Source organism: Musca autumnalis, unplaced genomic scaffold (assembly GCF_047663935.1).
Source record: "Musca autumnalis isolate F117 unplaced genomic scaffold, ASM4766393v1 scaffold_3, whole genome shotgun sequence".
In the NCBI taxonomy this organism is placed as follows: domain Eukaryota; kingdom Metazoa; phylum Arthropoda; class Insecta; order Diptera; family Muscidae; genus Musca; species Musca autumnalis.
Window position 1 is genome coordinate 261,446,880 of NW_027411866.1, and position 19,306 is coordinate 261,466,185.

The window sequence follows — 19,306 nt, forward strand, 5'->3', positions numbered from 1 at the left end:
TTGTTAAACATAAAAAAATTGTAAACCAACAAATAATCTGTAATTATTATATGATCGCATATATCCGAAACACAGATGCGCAAATAAAGAAGAAGATAGGGCGAAAGTCAAAAAGAGAGAAATTCCGCACGTAATATAATTCCGCGAAATACGATTTCATAATTAAAATTCGAACCTTTTTTCCCCATTGTTAATAATTCGATAATTCCACTTTTGATCTGAACCATAAAAATATATATTTAAAAAACTGTTGTGGTTATAGTCATAATTATTTCTTTTATCGCTATGCTCCATCGAAAGCCAAACAAAACGAATAAGCAAGCTTTATAAAAGCCAGCCACGATGGTTACTATTGCTATCAGTTAAATTTAAAACAAACTAAAAATGGTGATCGCAAAGTGGTTTACGTTTGTCATTGCTGTGATTCTATACAATGCAAATGAGATTACCTCAAGTGAAACACAGAAAGACAAAGTGTTTGATTGGGACAACATAAAACCTGGGGATCTTCTGTATTCTTTGGAAACATTCATTGCCAATCAACCACATCCAAATCTTAGTAAAGAAAAGTTAAACAAAAATCTGGTCGCAAATGATACTCAAAAAACATCGATACCCCTACAACGAAGGGCTGACGAAGTGTCCTCCGAGGAGCATGCTCATGACTATGACAGCGCATATGAGGCATTTGTTCAGAAATATTTTGGAGATTCTACCAAAGTCAATTCGGAGAGTTCAAGCACTGAGAATTTTGATAATAGTAGTGACAACAGTGAAGCAGAAACATTATCGACACAAGTAACAGAAAATGTAGATGATGACGAAGAACTTCCTACAACAGAAGAAATGAAATTACATGGCAAATCTGAACAATGCAGAAACGTAATAAAGAATCATAGTAAGTGCAGAATTTGCAAAAATAAAAGTGGCGAAACGTCAGAGAACTGTTCATACAACAAAGAGACTGCACCGAAAAGTTTTGCCATAAAAATTGAAAACAAATATCGTAAGCAGCGCAAACTCTTCCCAAGTAATAGTAAAGAAAATTCCTCCGAAAATACTTCAAGATCGGACAACAATTCATGGCCCACGTGTGTACAGAAACGCACCCGAGAAGGTGGTGTTTGTTACCACTGCGAATCAGCGCTAGGTGAAAGGACAGTTCAGTGTTATAGCGACACAACCGAGGACAAGAAGAATTCTAAAAAATATGACAAAAACAATGAAAAATCCCACCAACGTATCTACAAGCGAACTATCATTCATACCTATGAAAATGTAACACCACCAATACCATTATCGAGTGCGTCATCCAAAATTGATAACGAATGATTTAATACATAGGGGAAATAAAACCAAACATAAATTATATTGGGTTTTTGTTTATTAGTTATTTTTATAATCTTTATACAGAATACATAGACATGTTATTGTTTTTTCTTCTTTTTCAAATTATTTTTTTTTTCTTTTCTTATATGACCTTTAGACTTATTTGAAATAAAAATTAAAATAGAACTTAAATTATGTGGTGATTTGTTTTTATACAACTCTGTTCGTGCCTCAAGGTGTTAAGCTTAGACATACGACAAAATTCGTTTATATATTTGTAGGTAGAAGGTTTCTATTGCACATTACACGCGCATGCAAACCAGTATGCGTATAAAATGAATGCTCATCTACGGCATTTTGCTCCACAAGTTTACAAGTTTAATGGCACTGAGGCGGTTTCGACGTTATTATTCCATAAATCAAAGTGTGCGTAATGCAGACCTCTGCTTTTCCTTTTGTGCTTTTTCCCGAACTGTTAAGGAACTGAATGACAATGGTTGAAAGGTGTCCGCAAATGCAAACAGTTGTGGTAAGATACCGACAATTAATAAAAAAATATACTTGTTTGTCCTTTCTTTTTTCTTCATTCTTAAACGCAAGTTCGCCTATTCTTTATTTGTTTCGTATTATACAATGCACTGCTTTCATTATTAGTATTTGCTTTATTTATACTTTTTTGTATAGCTTAACCTTTATTTATAAAATAAGGTTGGTTTTGGGGAAACAAAAAGTCTTTCTACGTAAAACGCAATCGAAATTCAACAAAATAAAATATTTACTTTAAAATCATATATCGGTACGTATTTTTATAATAAATGTATATAAAAATTAAGTCAAAACAAGCTTACAAATGACGTTGAAAAGTTAACTTAAAGGACCATCTTAATGTTTCAACGTTTTACATTTGTACAAAAATATATATGTAAATCTAAAAAAATATATATAAATACATAATTACTTAATTGGCGTGATTTGTGTGTGTATGTGTATATGTGTGGAAGTTAACTATAGTTCATCCCATGGATCCTCGCACAGCATTGTCTGATGCGTTGCTTTAGAACTTCCTTTCGCTCAATACACATGACAATAATTGTTCATTCTCATTTCAATTCACTTTTACATTTTTTTCTCTCAATAAATCAATCAATAAATTTGTTATTATCATAAATATTTGTTGTGGAGGTGGATTTATTCTCGATGTTTAGGTTGGTTTGTTTGTTGCATTTGGCATCTGGGTATGTCGTTTAATTGCTATTGTTAATATTATTTTGATTCTCAACACTATCCATGTTGGGAATGTAATCCAGAGCCATCATGCATGCAAATACGGTCATAACCATTTTGGGTTTCACTTCAGTAATGTCTTCTGGTAGGGCATATACTCGTGCACCAATCTTGCGAGCCATTGAAATGGCGTATTTGGCGTTAGCCAAGTTATCCTACAAATGATAGAAATAGTATAATATTTGATTAGCAGTTAATTTAATGGAACCAATAAATAGGACAAATTGTGTAAAAGCTATTGTCAGTGAACTAATAATGTTAATAAATAACATGCACTTATTGGGTCAAAAACATTTTTTTATTTTCCCACATTACTAAAAAATATATTTTTCAAAAATATTAAAAAACGCACAACGTTTTCAGCTTCATTGAAACCAACTCTTTACATTTTGACTCCAACAACACGTCTTATCGAAAGAAGACAAAATAATTTATGTCCATGTAAAAAGAGTGTTTAAAGTCAATATATTTGAAAATTGGACTGGAAATGTTAATGTAATGCAGATAACACCAATACAATAACAATGAAATAATATACACCAAATATTATTCCGTCATATTGTTAGCAAAAACTGTCTGATTTAATCAATCTCGTATGAATGGGAAACTTTACTAACTTTAGAACTTGCACATCTGGAGGAGATTTCTATTCAATTATTATTCACAAAATTTTGCAAGTCAGTAGCTACGACATAATAAATAAAAACATACCTCTTCGGTTCCACCAGTTCTAACCAAATCATAATTGATACTGCCAGCCTTGATGGAATCAATTAAATCGATGACTATTTTACCATCAGCAATGGCGGGATCATTAAAATTCTTAAGAGATGTTTCTTTGCCAGCCTCTGATAGCTTGCTGTTGACCCATTGGACAATTTCTTTTTCCACAATTGGATTGCCAGAGTTGGCTAAGCGGGAGAGAATGGATAGTGTATAGGCACGCATCAATTGCCAAATTAGAGCTAAAATGAAATAAAAAAATGCATTTAATTTCGCGCGACGTATCAGCATTTTGTTTCTTACCTAGAGTTAAGGTTGCATTTCCATCATTCAAATCCTGTCCAGCAATACCAACCAACGAGAATTTAAGTTGTTTACCCAATTCAACAGCATAGTTGCAATTTTCCAATTTTTCCATAAATTTACGTAATGGAGTAAAGCGTTTGTGAACACGATTCCAGTTGACAATTCCGGGCTTAATAATGTCACACAATTGGAAGATAACTAAACCATCGGCCAAATCAGAATATAGCCAATTAACATGAGGGCTAACTCCCATGGAATTCATCCAGTTGCGGTATGCTAAAATAAAGACATGGAATTTATAAACAAATATAAATATTATTTTTGATGGACTTACTTTTTTCCTCACGAGTTTCCTCAATGGATTCTAGACCTTCAACTTGTTCCGGTTGGTCGAGACCAGGATGATTGTTGAAGAGATTAGCAACAAAAGCCAAATTTAACTTGTAGACTCCATTGACAACGTCCTGTGGTGTCAAGAAGCTGCGGCAGTTCAATTTGGCTGCTTGTTGCAACATAATTTCGGCACGAGACACCAGATCCTTTTCATGCAAAGCATCCAGATTGACATCGACATCATTGCCAGCGATTTGCTTAAGCAAATGTGAATAGACTTCCGAGTCAACAATATCTGATTGGAAGTTGGTACAACGACGAGAAATACCAGCACGTTCCAAGTGGTGGTTTACCCAACGCAGTAAAATGGCTTCCGGTGACATTTTCATTAAATCTTCCAGACGTTCATTGTCGAACAGCAAACCAGCTAAGCCTGGACAGCTATCCAAGGTAATGTGACTGAAGAGACCAATGCGAATGATTTGCCACAACAAACCCAAAACCAAGTGAGGTTTACCTTTGGCCAAATCATGGGCATCAATATTCACTATGTTACAACCGATAGCTTGCGAAGAAACCAAAGCCAGAGTCAAGTTCTCAAACTCACGATAAACGGTGAGATTTTTCTTGTTAATGGCTCTCTCATCAATGGTGTCGGGGCAGGAGTGATTGATAATTTTGCACAGCAAAATACCATCCTTTATCGATTGGTACAAACGCTTGCCTTCGGCATCAATGGGTAGCAGGTGTTTCAAATCTTGGTCATGTCCCAAGTTCGAGTTGATCCAATCGGAGAAGGCCAACTGTTCCTCCAAACGCACTGAGTGTGTAGTACCTTCTGATGAGATGCTGGACATACCGCCCAAAGTTTCCAAATTCTCTTTTTTGGAGACAACGGTCTTGAATGTGCTAGCCACATCCTTCGACTTGAGATCCAAACATAAATTTTCGAATTCCTCCAAATTAAGTTTACCTTGGTGGGATGTGCGTTGTTTGTTTTGGAATTCATCGATCATCTCACGCACTTGATAGCCGGGCAATTTAAAGCCAACTTGGTCCAGAGCCGATTTAAGTTCACTAAGATCAATGAAGCCATCTTTGTTGGCGTCAATCTGAAAGATAAAAGAAGGATTAAAGAAAATACTCTGATTTATTTCTGTCGTAGTGAATAATTTTCTGCATAAATTATCGACTTGGGGTTAGTCATCTATTACAAGAGTGTCTCACTAGCCTATGACTCATCTCATTTTGGATATTCATTCATTGTTTTTGACGTGACCAAAGACGAGATAACAACGGCGAGAGAGAATGTATTGACTGTCTATTTACAGTTTTAACATTGAAAGCAATTGGTAGCGGGTGACACAGCGGACTTTTCGCATTTAATCATCATCGACAAAATGAAACCTGTTTTCGAAATTTGCGAACTAGACACAACCTACGTTTGTTTTTATTCCAATTTCTTGCTAACACTTAACAGTTGGATTTGAATAAACAGCGTTCACTGTGACTTAGTTTGTAGTATGACTTATTATGTACGAATGGAGAGAACCGGAAAGAGGAATATAGATTTTCGATGACTACAACATTAAATGCTAACGACATATCGCATTGTCATTTGTAGGTTTTCTTCTTCTGCAATTATTATTACTTCATGTATTTATTCTAGAATTGTTGGCAGCAATTCGATTCAATTTCCAATGAATTGCTAATCAGCAATTTGGAAAAAATTCTTCATTTGCACGCAGTTGCAGATAAGATAAAAAATATTGAGGTGGTATTGGTTCACCAAGACATTGTATACTTTGTATTTCCTCTATGGCTGACTCCATCACTAACATTTACATTCACAAATTTTCATGGATATTATACAGTTTATTTGTAATCTTAACGTAATTGTTTGTAAATGAATGTCTGCTGTAATGCTGTAATGAAACATACATTTGGCAACATCTCCTCCAGATTTTGTTTATACTCCTCCATAATTTGATGATGCTCCAAATCCATAATATCCGCCATGTTGTTGTTGTTGTTTAATGTACTTTCTCACAACAAAAATTTCAAATTCACTGACAAAATCCTTTACCGAAATACGAGGTGACCTAACGCGACCGAATGCAAAACTCAACTGATCGCCGTGGGGTGTTCAATTGAAGAATACCAATATATGGACGAAAAAATTATTTACAAATCAGTCAGTCAGGTGTGAATCGTACCCAGATATGTTTTTATCAATACTCATACAAGTAAAAATAGTTCTCCTTATCACTTGACGTTCGAATCTAACAATTCAATTCCTTCATTGCACAGTGAACAACCATAGATAGATTCAATACTGTTTAAAACATAATGTTTCAAGAAAAAATATTTCAGTCATTTTAAGAGTGGAATGGAATTTCTTGTCGATTTGAAACTGATGGAAAATGTTGAATTTTACTAACACCGATTGTTTGAAAATGTTTTCATATCGATAAAATATAGCTGAAATATGTGGTCATCTGGGGCCTGTACTAGGATATTAACCTTGTTACTAAGGTATAAAAGCAGTTGGTACGTGCGTGCAATGATGAGGCAAACTTAATTTAAAAAAAATTACACAAAATATATGTACATGCATGCACCACAAATTCACTGTGCATTGTACATACAATTAATGAAATCAAAGTTCTTTCCTAGTTCATATATCAAAGACTCAATACAATTGCCATTGCAGGAAAATTATTTTTCCGCATACCTAAAAAACGTTGCCTTATTCAATAATTAAAATTGAGTATTTCATTTTTCTGGTGGTAATATTGGATATGTGGTACATTATTGCATCCCTCGTTACGTCCATCATCACATATTCTGATGTCTATATTTGACACCTAATTAAAATCATAAGACATGAGTTAGTGTGCCACTGACAATCACAGTTAGAGGGGAAGAATAGCTGTGGTTATTGATAAGATTATAGAAAATTTGAGACAATGACATCAAGGTGAACTGTTAAAGAAAAATTGTTTTATTGATGAAGTGAGGAATGTATATCAATATTGAACAACCGCCATTAATTGACTGTAAGCAGCAAACAAGGCATGTTTTTACTCCAACTTTTGATTATATCACGGAAAGTATTTCTTTCAAAGACTAAGTGTTAGACGCCGCTTTTAAAAGGTTCTTATTTGGAATGTGTTAGTCGCCACTGTCGACAAGAAATTTTATATACCGGAGTCAAATGTCAACGACATTCAAGAAAACTGTAAAACAAACCGTCATACATAAATGTTTGTGTGTATGCGCAAAGTGAATTTAAGGTAAATTTCTTTGGTGACACCACTAACAATTGTGGGTCAACACGACAAAAGCAATGTATTTTTTATGATTTAACGCATGGCCAAATTTGCATGTCGGTGTCCAACAACATAATAAATGAAATGTGTATAATAACCCACACGAACGGCCAAATGCAAGAAGCGGATAGACCCCATTTCTATTTTAAAAGCTAAACGATTGGCCACTTATAGTTTTGGTGGGGAAATTGGTTGTATACGGAAACTCCAATAAAAACAAACTGTAAAGATAATATGCCAATAGAATACAACAGTAACAACAATGATATGCGACGACGCTAGAAACAAAATAAAGGTATTCAATCAACAGACAAAAATACTCGTCCGAAGAAGGTTAGAAAGTTTGAACGAAACTAAGCGATTCATTAAGTTGTTCAATCTTGTGTCCATAGTTGGCTATGTCGTTGATACTAATGGCGACGAAGTTCGTTGATTTTTTTTTTTTTTTGCATTATTGGCGTTTTTCGTTAACACAATTCTCAAATATGATAATGTTAAGAGCTGATGAATACATAGACCGTTTAATTGATTTAAATATTGGTGTATTACAACTTTGGTATAAAGTTTAAGCATTAAAATATATGCATAAAATACCTACGTTTAGTGTTTAGGCAATGATTGGAAATCATTTACTGGAAATATAACTAAATAAATTGTCGTTTTATGGTCGTTTATCTAAAGGAATCTAATGGCTCATCATGTTGACTAATATTTATCTTAATATGTAGGTATTGAGAAACATTTATCTTTAGTAAGAATAGATACTTTTTTAAAAATGTAACTGATCCATTGGAGACTACTATTAATGTGATACTAGTATCTCCCATGAAAGAGTGTCTTCCGATACTATTTTAAAGAGCCGAATAATTGTACATAGCCGGATTTTATTATTAATTTAATTTATTTATGCTAATACTATAACATAGCCAATACGACAATGATCGCTTTTAATTATACCATTATACATGCATTATATTTTAATACCTAAACCAGAAAATGCAAAATTCTTTCGAAGTTATTTTTGAATACAACTCCTATCAGTGTTTCTATTGCTCATTTAGAACAAATTGCAATTAAATGGCATATGTATGTATGTTTGATTGTTGTTGGCAATTTGTGTGAAATGCCGGTATACTTGTCAGGAGTGAAACATTTTTTCATGCCGACATCATGTTTTTGTTAACTATCTACACTAGTTAACGAAGTCAAAATATTTTGGCATGGGGACAATGAATGTCTGTAGTTTGTTTTATTTTATTACAGTCACTTAAACGAGGCCATTATATAATACACTTAATGCCATTTAAATTAAATGCAAATTTAAGTGTTATATGAAGAGTTATTAGATGAAATAACGCAAACATTAAATGTATTCATTAGTGTGTTAATAACTCTCACAGATGAAAATTAAGGATCATTTTAATATTAAGATAGACTAATTGGCCTGTTTGAAAATATAATTCAAATATTTTTCAAAAAACTGAAGTTTGGTAGTATTTCAAACGAATTTGTATTCGAATCGTCTTAGTGAAACATGTCATAAGTGTGAATCGATATTTTGTAATAATTATTACAAAGTATTACTGAGTGTTGTTCTTTTACTAAACGTTAAAAGTTGCTAAATATTACTAAGGAGATTTATTCAGTAATATTTAGCAAGTACAAATCTAATATCAAGTCGTTTCTTCAATATCCTATGAATTGTAAAGATAAAACAATTCTAGACAACTGCATACATGGCTGGAGGGTAATCTTTTTAAATTTCTATTTATTGCTCATTTTGAAGCAAGCGTTCCTACGTCATTCAACAATATCGTATTGGCAGTATTTATCATATCAATACTGTTCTGCGGTTCTACGAGAGAATTATGTATGCGAAATGTGTACAACTAGTAGAAAAACATATAAATGAACTCTTCGATACATTTTATCGAATTCCTTCAAGAATTAAAATTTTCAGTATATAAATGTATATAAACAATTCATTTCTGAAATTCGTGTTTTGTACGACATTTCTGAAAACGTGTGGTTAATAAATTATTGCATATTTCAAAAAAACATTCAATGATATCTTAAATGAAATATTATTTTCCATCTTTGTTTAGCACACACAAATAAGTAAACATCCAGTTGTTTCAATAAATTGTTGAAAAGTGGATCTTTGAAAAAAAAACTTCCTCAAAAAACCACAAGGCTAGCGATAAACCACTTTCAACTCTGTTGTCACTATAAAATTACATTGAAATTGCAAAAGGAAAGTAATGTCTTAAAATACCCCGCTCTTAATGGAAGCGATTGGTAGATAATGGCAATAACGGGAAACCGCATTGCATATTACATCCCATTTAATAAGATGCACTGAATTAATTGAAGACAAAGCAAAAAAATACCCAGATTTCCCAATATAGTATTTGCAAATGTCGCATATTGCAATGGAAATGTTGGATGAATGCTTAGACAATACGTTGTTGTACTCGTCGAATCAATGTATCTTCGATGTGGTATACAAATACAATTAATATATTATGCAATATCAGTAAACTAATTGATAATTCCAAACACATCAAGTCAACTTTGCGTTATATCTGTGCCAAAAAGCTTCACTCTTATACTGTCATCGGACTATTTCATCAAAGCAATGAACAGTACCGATATGATGAAGTGAGAAGACTATCAACTAGCCCCATTTGTCTAAGCATGTATGGTTGTTTAATTACTGTGGTATGTATGTCTGGGTTAACAAATGCAAAAATACTATAAACAAAACAAATCCAAAGTGTAATGAAATGAAATTGAAACCACAATAAAACAGCTGGAGGTCTCTGACTAAGAGGGAATCAGAAAAGGAAAGACTGGCAGAATTTCACAAACTACTGTGATACGCAGCAAATGAAGTATAAAATGACAAGACGTATTTAAAATTAAACTTCGAAGTTGGTGGGAGGGACTCTTGTGGCATATATGGACATAATTCCGAGTAAAGAAATTGCAATTAGTAATTACATTTCGTGTGTACATATTTTCGTATGTAAAATAACAACAACTATACAAATTGATAACAAACATGACTTCACTTTGTTGACGGGCGTAGTACCATCAATTTATACAACTGGGACCAACAGTAATTTACAAACAAACATTACAATATCACATGTACAAACGGACACTCGGACATTTTACAAATCCCAAGATTAGCTTATGTTTTTCAGAACGCATACTCTTACTTATAGAATGACTATGATATTGTTTGTTTGTTTGCCTTCACCATGTGGTAACTGTGTAGATTAATGTATCAGAAGGAGTGTCACACTCGGATGGCATTCATGACTACAACACATCCTATAGGTGGTACATTAAATAAATAAATATAGTAAATATTCTTTAAATACTTTCTGGAATATATAGAATAGTGAAACTTAATGCTAAATGTTTTATTATCAATTTTCATGAGTTTATAATATTCTATTCGTTATATTTGTATCGCCTATCTTGACATATATAATTGATTTGGAAATAAAATCAATAATTGTTTAGATCAGACTTTGAGCTGGACTCAAAATAATTCGTTAGTAATTAACCCCCTGAAAACCAAGGCCATTATTTATGGATCTGAAGTACAAAATCTTAATATTTCTTTAGGACAGTCTAGTGTTGAGGTAGTGGATAGTCATAAATGTCTGGGACTTGTACTGGATAATAAACTAAAATTTGGATTCCATATAGATACTATTCAATCAAAAATTTACTATATTTTGCGTAAGTTATATTCAACTAGTATTTTTTTACCCTCTTGGGTTAAAATTCGAATTGCTCTGCTCATTCACTATTGATGCCTAGAATTATATATGCTATTGAGATTATATCAGGTGCGAATGAAACTATTTTTTTGAAATTACAACGTATTCTGAATACTATAGTTAGATTTGTTTACAATGTTCGCACACGCGAACATATTTCCTGCTTTGTAACTAAGTTTTTAGGGTGTTCATTTCGAGATTATGTTGATATACGTAATATGTTACACTTTTATAAAGTTGTGAAAACAGGATTTCCTAAGAATTTGTGTAATCTGTTTACTTTTTTGGGCTCGATCAGAAATACTCAAATAATGATTCCTATTATACATAACTCTTGGTTTGAAGGCTCGTTTGTGGTGCGAGTTGCCAGATGTTGGAACTATTTACCACTTGATTTGCGTATCTTTTCGCATTCTAATAATGCATTTCGACTTAAGATTAGGGCACACTTGTCTAATCGTTCGGAATAAATGGCTGCTTATATAGTTTTTATTCTACCAATGCAATGAATTTTACATAAACACCCATAATATAATGATATTCTTCCTTGATATATACCTTTCATAAACTAGTTATAAATAACAAATCGTACAATAAGACTTTGGGTAATGTTATTGCTAATAGGACTAAATTGATTTATTTTTGAAATAACTACAATGTAAAAAAGGGTTGGGGAGCCAATGATATCTAATTATATGTATTATGATTAAGATTTCAGGTATTATCGAAATGTAATATATTTTTTGGCCATAAAGGCTTTGTATTACAGTATGAAATAAATAAATAAATAAATAAATAGTAAAATATATACATTCACGTAATCCGAAGAGTTTCTTACTTAAAATTTCTATGTTACATACTAAACAAAATGCCTGCCAACGTTGATATCCCTGTCAATTTTGTAAACTTAAACATTTTTGCACATATTCTTTGCTATATATGTGCAGTGAGTCAATTAAATACTTTAAATTTAAATATTTTGCCTCTTTAGAAAATTGAAAAAATTTGAATAAATTCGTCTTAAACCATCAAATTAGAGGTCAATAAGTTGAATATTTGTATGTAGTATGTTTGTGGATAGTTTAAGATCCAATATTTGAAAAAAATCTATAACAACACAAACTATTTTACATCAAAAAAGTATTTTGCCTTTTACATATTTTTTGAGAAAATGAAATTTTTGTTACACGCATGTTTTCGCGGTTATTTTTTTCAATTTCCCTACATTAATTTCTTCGACAATATGTTACATTGATTTTGGTCATTACCGACATTAATCTTTAAGAAAATCAGTTAAAAATGATTCGCCGCTACCTTAAAATAATAACAAATGCGTAAAAAATAAAAAAAGCAAAGATGCATCGCAAATAGTGAAAGAAATTACAGTTTCGAACTATGAAAATCAAGAATATTGTTATGGAGTAGTCACAACTCAATCACAAAGTTTTTTAATAAGATTTTTTTCTTAGTAAGTTTTGTTTGGAGTAGTTGAACATCCCTCCCACTCCTTCCTGGAGTAGTTTTAATTCATATATCGTCACCATAAATGCCGGAAGACGTAACCGACATGGAAATGGAAATTCGTTTTTTGATGGAATCTGATATATTAAGCTAAAATACATGCTCTGGCAAAATTTCAAGCTTCTACGTTTAAAATTAACGATCCTATTCAAGAAATGCCAATAGACGTAACAGCATACTGTAATTTTCATAGAACACAAAAGGCGTAACCCACATTATTTCAAAACTAAACAGCAGTACAAACAATGTATTCTTTGATATTTGCAGCAATTATAATGCCAGAGGGAGGGCTTATTGAGTTAATGTATAATTTCCACGGGGCGGATTCGGTTAACCGGTTATTTGACCCGAAAGTCCAGGATCAAAACCGGGTTAGACCCAGTTCTACTGAACCGATTACTACAAAATGGGTAAGGTATGAAAGCTTATGGAAATACCTATCACATGGTGTAGTTACTTTAACAGTTTTGTCTTTTACTCGGCTTATTTCTCCATATGTGTAATTTGACTCTTAGGTTATCATATCTCAAGAATGGTAGCTTTTTTCAAAAATCACAAAGACCATTCTTTTAGTTAATTTTTAAGGCATAACTTTGACGGTTTTTACTGGTCTTACAGAAAAAATCCATAATTGAAATAATTGAAGATGATGACAGAAGACCTATGCCCTGATTTAAATAAACATCTAAAACGCACGTATGAAAAACAATATGTTAACCGGACAAAAGGAAGTGGTTATTCGGAAGGCAATGCTCGTCCCGATATTGTTCATTTTTCCAAGAGAAATAACGAACGGAAATGTTCAAAATTTGAGACGTTGATACGAAAACGTGTAAGTGGTCAAAATTCACGTCGTTCTAGTACAAAGATGTATTCTTTAAATACGGATACGATTAGGCTGTAAATTTGCAAAAGATGGTCTGGTCAACTAACCCATAGAGATCAACTGATTGTAATAATCGAATAGGTCCAGACAAAAACGCAAATTTTCTGTATTGGTTTGGATTATACAAAAAGACAGGAAATCCTACAGTCACTGCGAGCATTGGCTTTTGATCATAGCAGTATAATCTTTTTTAAACTTGATATCAAAGACGAGTAGCAGATTCTACCATAGAGAAGAAGAAATTTTGAGGCAGTGAATCCTCCTCAGATGTACACACAAAGGCTAAAAGTTTCAAGAAAGAAATTTCAACACCTGCAAGACTTAAAACGCTTTAATTCCAAGTGATTGTCATTACTTTTATGACAACATTCCTTATGACAATTAAAAGTTACATTTAAACTGTTACAGATCACTTAATTTATGTGAACTATATTCTGTCAATAAATTGACTTAAATACAACAATAAATATAATATTCCAGATTTAATATCGTATAATACAATTGAAATTATAAGTAATTATAGTGATGGTTGGAATAAACAGTTCACCTAATTGTGGTCCATTGAAATATCAACGTCAAGACTGGGAATTGAACCCAACACCGTCAGATGGCTAGTTTAAAGTTCGCTTAACCGCGTAGGCCAATAAACCAGTCCTAATTTGTTTATAATTTTTCATTTATACTAGTTTCTTCAAATGTATACTCAATAAATTGTAGGTTACGTCTTTTAGTATTTCAGAAAAATACAATACCAGAAGACGTAACCCACACAGCTTCTAACATTCTGGAAAAAAATGTAATTTTTTTCAAAAAATATATTTCTTCTCTGTCTTAAACAACGATACTAAAATTTTTCGATATTTTATAACACCGTTTTCATTTTATAACGTTTTTTGCTTCTCCTGTAAAGTTTTATTTTTGTGGGTTACGTCTTCCGGCATTTATGGTGACGATATTTTAAATCAAAAGTTTTCTGTGAGGAGATGCAAATTTATATGTTTATTATGTTGTGATAGTGTTTTGTTTTGATTGGAATAGTTTAACACCCTTTCCTTAATAATTTTAAGCTACTATATTAAGTCATGCAATTTATTATTATTGAATATTGTTCTGGAGTAGTCACAATTCAATCATAAAGCTTTTAAGATTTTTTATATAACGTATTTATTTTACTATTTTACTACAATTAATTCTTGAACTTTGTAAGTTTTGTTTGGAGTAGTTGAACATCCCTCCCACTCCTTCCTGGAGTAGTTTTAATGCATGCATTTTTAATCAAAAGTTTTCTGTAAGGAGATGCAAATTTATATGTTTTTCTACCCTTTATTATGATAGTATTTTGTTTTGATTGGAGTAGCTTAACACCCTATCCTTATTAATTTTAAGCTACTATATTAAGTCATGCAATTTGTTATTTTAAATTCAAATGTAGTATACAGCCCTAAGGTTGAAAGACTGGGCATTATAAAATGGAAATTAACAAACGCGTAAAAAATAAATAAAAAGCTAAGATGCATCGCAAATTGTGAAAGAAATTACAGTTTGAAACTATGAAAATCAAGAACAGAGGCAAAATATTATTTAAAAAATGGCGAAGATCCTTCCTGGCCGCCTCCAAAAATTAATCGGGTCTTCAATATTAATTTCGGAACCAATGTCTTGGATGAAGTGTCCACAAGGTTCCTCAATTCTCTAAAGAGGCAAAATATTTAATTGACTCACTGTATATGTACTTCAAGATAAGCCAATGGAAAATGTTAAGATTTATCAACAGTGACAAGTTGGGGTACCCCCTTAATGCATCCATATAAATGCCATAAATAACATTATTTTGAGGACTGGAACGGATTACGGTTCCATCACAATCTCTTTATGATTGACAATGAGAATGTTTGAGAATAACCTCTTATCAGCCATTGTTTGTTGACATGAACCGGAAAGGGAACTCCGTCCAAACTTTAATTCTTTTGTCATTGACCCACACAAAAACGTTAATTGTTGTATTGGAATAACATGTCACAATATGACCATTGAAATGTTCTTTTAATGCATTTCGATGAGCACTTCATACGGATATTATCTTATTATTCCAAATACTTTTGCGTACGCAATGCAATTAACGATAAGGAATGGAATTAATGCATTTAAATAAATTTAGGTAGGTAGGTATTCATATGGGTTCGTACCGTCGTTTATAGAACAACACTAACATATCTTGCCATTCGTGCTGAAAGTAATATTTTATGATGTTATTGTTGTTGTCGCCGTCACTATAATTAACTTGACACTGCATCAAAGTGATGTCATGATGACTTTGCCGCTGTCGTCTTCTTTTCAATGCATACGCTTACTTGATTTAATAGAACATCACTACATACAATGTGCTATCCTATTGAAAATCATCCAATCATACGCCATTTGGGTCAGTATAACATCGCAAAGTAAATGCCCAGCAATTTAAAAAGTGAACAAAGACAGATAGTGCAGGTGTTTGTTATAAGAATTGTGAATAATGTTCTAAAAATGCATTTTAATGATGCATTTCATACAAAAAATACAAATTCGAATAAAATGTACACTTGTCTCGCTTAGAAAAAGTGTTCGTTGTTTATATTTATATTGTGTAATTTAATATTTATTTTATTTATTTTCCTAGATTGGCCAATTAACATACATATCATAACATATCGTCATCACAAAAGCCCGAAGTCATGTCTCCAAAAAAAAAAAAAAAAAAAAAAAAACAAACAAAATTCCTTTTTTTATTGAATCTAATACATAAAACTACAGTACACGCTCCCGTATGTTTCTACGTTCAAAAACAACGATCCTATCCAAGAAATCACGTTTCTGAAAATGGGATAATATTGCAGATTTTGTTGTAATGACGGATCCCAAAAACCAAGCGTTTCCACGGCTTTTGGTTCCATTACATTACTCCCATTCGTATATGATGGCCAAAAACTCGCCCTAATAAGATTAATATTCCATAAAAAAGTTTTTCATTTTATAACGTTTTTTGCTTCTCCTGTTAACTTTTGAAATTGTTACTTACGACTTTTGGCATTTATGATGACGATATATAATATACATTTTTTTCGCTAGATATCGCCAAAGGAAATTTATGTTTTTTTTTTGCCAAATAACAAATTTTCAATGTGAAATTTTCGCCAACAATTAAAAATATAATTTTTTTGTATACACCAAAAGACGTGAGATTTTTTAAAATATGTACCAATTTGTGGCTGGAGGTAATCTTATTATGAATTATATGTTTATTGTTATTTTGTTACTTTTCCGTTTTCTAAACAAACATACCTAAATCAAAATTGTATTAAAGCTGTCCATTGTTTCAAATATTTGTTGATTTAAATCTTACAATGATAAAAAATTTATAAAATTATTTCCGTATTATTTTATTTTTATTTTAGTACCCAATTAGCACACAGTCATTCGGAATTGCGGTATCAAAATATGTTGAAGACATTTAAATGTGTTTTTCGAGTTTCAGTTATGTGTTCAAATTTAGTTTTCTTACTTTTAAGTACCCCTACGGTACAAAAAATAAATAAGTGATATTTTATATGCACACCCCATAATAAATATATAATATATAATTTTAATTTTCACTACATTTCCTCATTTTTGAACTCTTGAAATAAATCTCTTTGTAAAACGTCATTGACATTGTATTATTGTATATGAACAACCCCCACAAAGTCTTAATACCTTATTATGAGGCTTTATCAGCCAATGCCTCACCCCCCTCTAAATCCGATAATATGCCCGACAGCTAAGCTACGAGAATACAGTTTTACTTTTTAAGAATGAAAGTTAGTGAGCGTATGCAATGCTTGATGGGGGCTTGTATGACGATTGTGGTGGACTAGTATTTCTTCTTTTATACCGAATGTCTTTCTCCTGATATTCTGATGCTGCGCCTGCTTAGTAGTGTATGCGAAAGCAAAACAACACCGGCAACACCCATATGTCCATGTTGGATGAAATGCATTGCTTATTTTGTGTGGCGTTCGTTGTTTGTAGATATTTATTTGTATAATTTCTTGTTTCCAACTTATCCTCCCCACATGCACAGATATACACACCCTTTTGCATTGTGCCAATCGGACGCAAGCAACGTGGGGAGGATTGAGGATTGCATGTTAGGCCTTGAATCGAAACCAACAAAGGAATCATCTTCTCGATTTGGGGTTGAATATTGTAAACACATGTAATTTTCCTCTTTCGTCCGGCCAGTCAACAAGCTACCATATTTGTTTAAAATGCAGTGGCAAGAAGAAAAGGACAACGAATTTAATTTAAGCAAAAACTAAAGCTATATGTTTCTCGAGTAATTAATTTCCTTGACGCGCTCACCCACCTTTTTTACTACACAACCACCTCACCACCTCCCTCTGAGATGTGAACTTTATTATAAGTATGTGACTCAAGTGACTCATCGTAAAGGCATTTAAATGTTGCTGTTTTTTCTTTAAGTCGTACTTTTTAATTATTCATTATGGGGGAGCGTGTGAGTTCTCCATCTTACCTCTGTGAATTTCTCCTGAATCTCTGCTTTTTCTTCCGCTGAAAGGCCTTTCGTGAATTTGTTTATAGACATTATTGTGTGTACTTGGTTGTGTTGCAAGTCGTTTTTTGCAAACAGTATTTGTTACTGTTTAAAGTTAATTTTTTGATTGTTTCCCGTTCCTCTTGTGGGATAAATAATTTTCGATCTTTATTTTTGCACACTATTCCTTCCACTACACACAACTTTAACTTTGCATTAATTGGATTGCTTTTTCTCACTAACACTTTCGCTGGTTTGACTTCTTTGTGACGTTTAACTTTCCAATTTTAATTTTATTTATTCTTTTAAATATTTGTATTTCTTGGCTTTCTGTGTGTTAAAGATTATTAAACGAAAATTAAATAAATAAGTTACTTATAGAGAGATTTTAACCACAACCCGCAAAGAAAAAATCAAACGAGTCTCTACGTCAAATAAAAAATGAATGGCTCAACTAACAAAGTCTCAAAACGTTAGGGATCACAAGTCGGCTTCAGTGAGAAAGAGAAGAAAGAAAAGTGCTGCCCATGTTGCAACTTGAAAACACAAGATACATGGCAAAATTAACAAGGTAGATGCATCGGGGAATAGCAACAACAAAGTACATTTTTTGTAATGTTATAGCACTACTTATGAGGATTTATTTGACATTTTGAATTGACATTTGAAACCCAAACCCCTGAGTTAATACGGTTAAGGTTAAGTTTAACCGGGTTATTAACAGCCCTAGTATTGAAGGGGATTATGGAACTCGATCAAGAGACGCATAATTTTATGATTTTTTTACTGAAATGACTTTAGTATGTAACTGGCAAACTATCAAAATATGCAACATTATGTGCCATTTCCACGGTACGTCGATCGTTCTCTATTTGTTATTCGACCCATAACTGATAATAAATTACTTATTTCCCCATACAAAATTTTGTGAACGAACGACGATTTTTCTACGTTGTTTACGTAGAAATACTCTCAGAACGACGAATAAATATGTCCCATAACTAACAAATGAGAGCATTTATTGAAATAAATTAATGATTGCTTAAGTCTGGAGTATTCTCCCATTGGCTTAACTTCATCATTACCTTCGAGAGTAAAGGCCTGGGTACATAAGCTGCCTCGCCTGGTTGCCTTGCTTTCCTAATTCATTTCTGACATAATAAAAATAAAAGAATAAAGAAGGCCGAGCAAATTTGGGACTGGGTTGCTCTTTTCTTTTTTATTC

The 19,306-nt window shown here is 32.5% G+C and overlaps 2 protein-coding genes across 3 annotated transcripts; one reads left to right on the top strand and one right to left on the bottom strand.

Annotated features, from left to right (window-relative positions):
- Window positions 1-328: 328 nt before the first annotated feature.
- On the top strand, window positions 329-1,373 carry LOC141399481 (uncharacterized). Its single transcript, XM_073978335.1, has one exon. It carries the CDS (start codon window positions 385-387, stop codon window positions 1,330-1,332), a length of 948 nt encoding a protein of 315 aa, XP_073834436.1. The 5' UTR covers window positions 329-384; the 3' UTR covers window positions 1,333-1,373.
- Fim (plastin-2 fimbrin) lies at window positions 1,367-18,601 on the bottom strand. Of its 2 annotated transcripts, none has more exons than XM_073978334.1 (5): window positions 18,061-18,601; window positions 3,977-5,087; window positions 3,640-3,918; window positions 3,325-3,578; window positions 1,367-2,768 (listed from the first exon to the last, which is right to left on the bottom strand). In XM_073978334.1, exons 1-5 carry the CDS (start codon window positions 18,130-18,132, stop codon window positions 2,574-2,576), a joined length of 1,911 nt encoding a protein of 636 aa, XP_073834435.1. In that variant the 5' UTR covers window positions 18,133-18,601; the 3' UTR covers window positions 1,367-2,573. The 2 variants fall into 2 exon arrangements, with proteins under 2 accessions (XP_073834435.1, XP_073834434.1); XM_073978333.1 differs by lacking the exon at window positions 18,061-18,601 and adding an exon at window positions 5,917-6,548.
- Window positions 18,602-19,306: the final 705 nt, after the last annotated feature.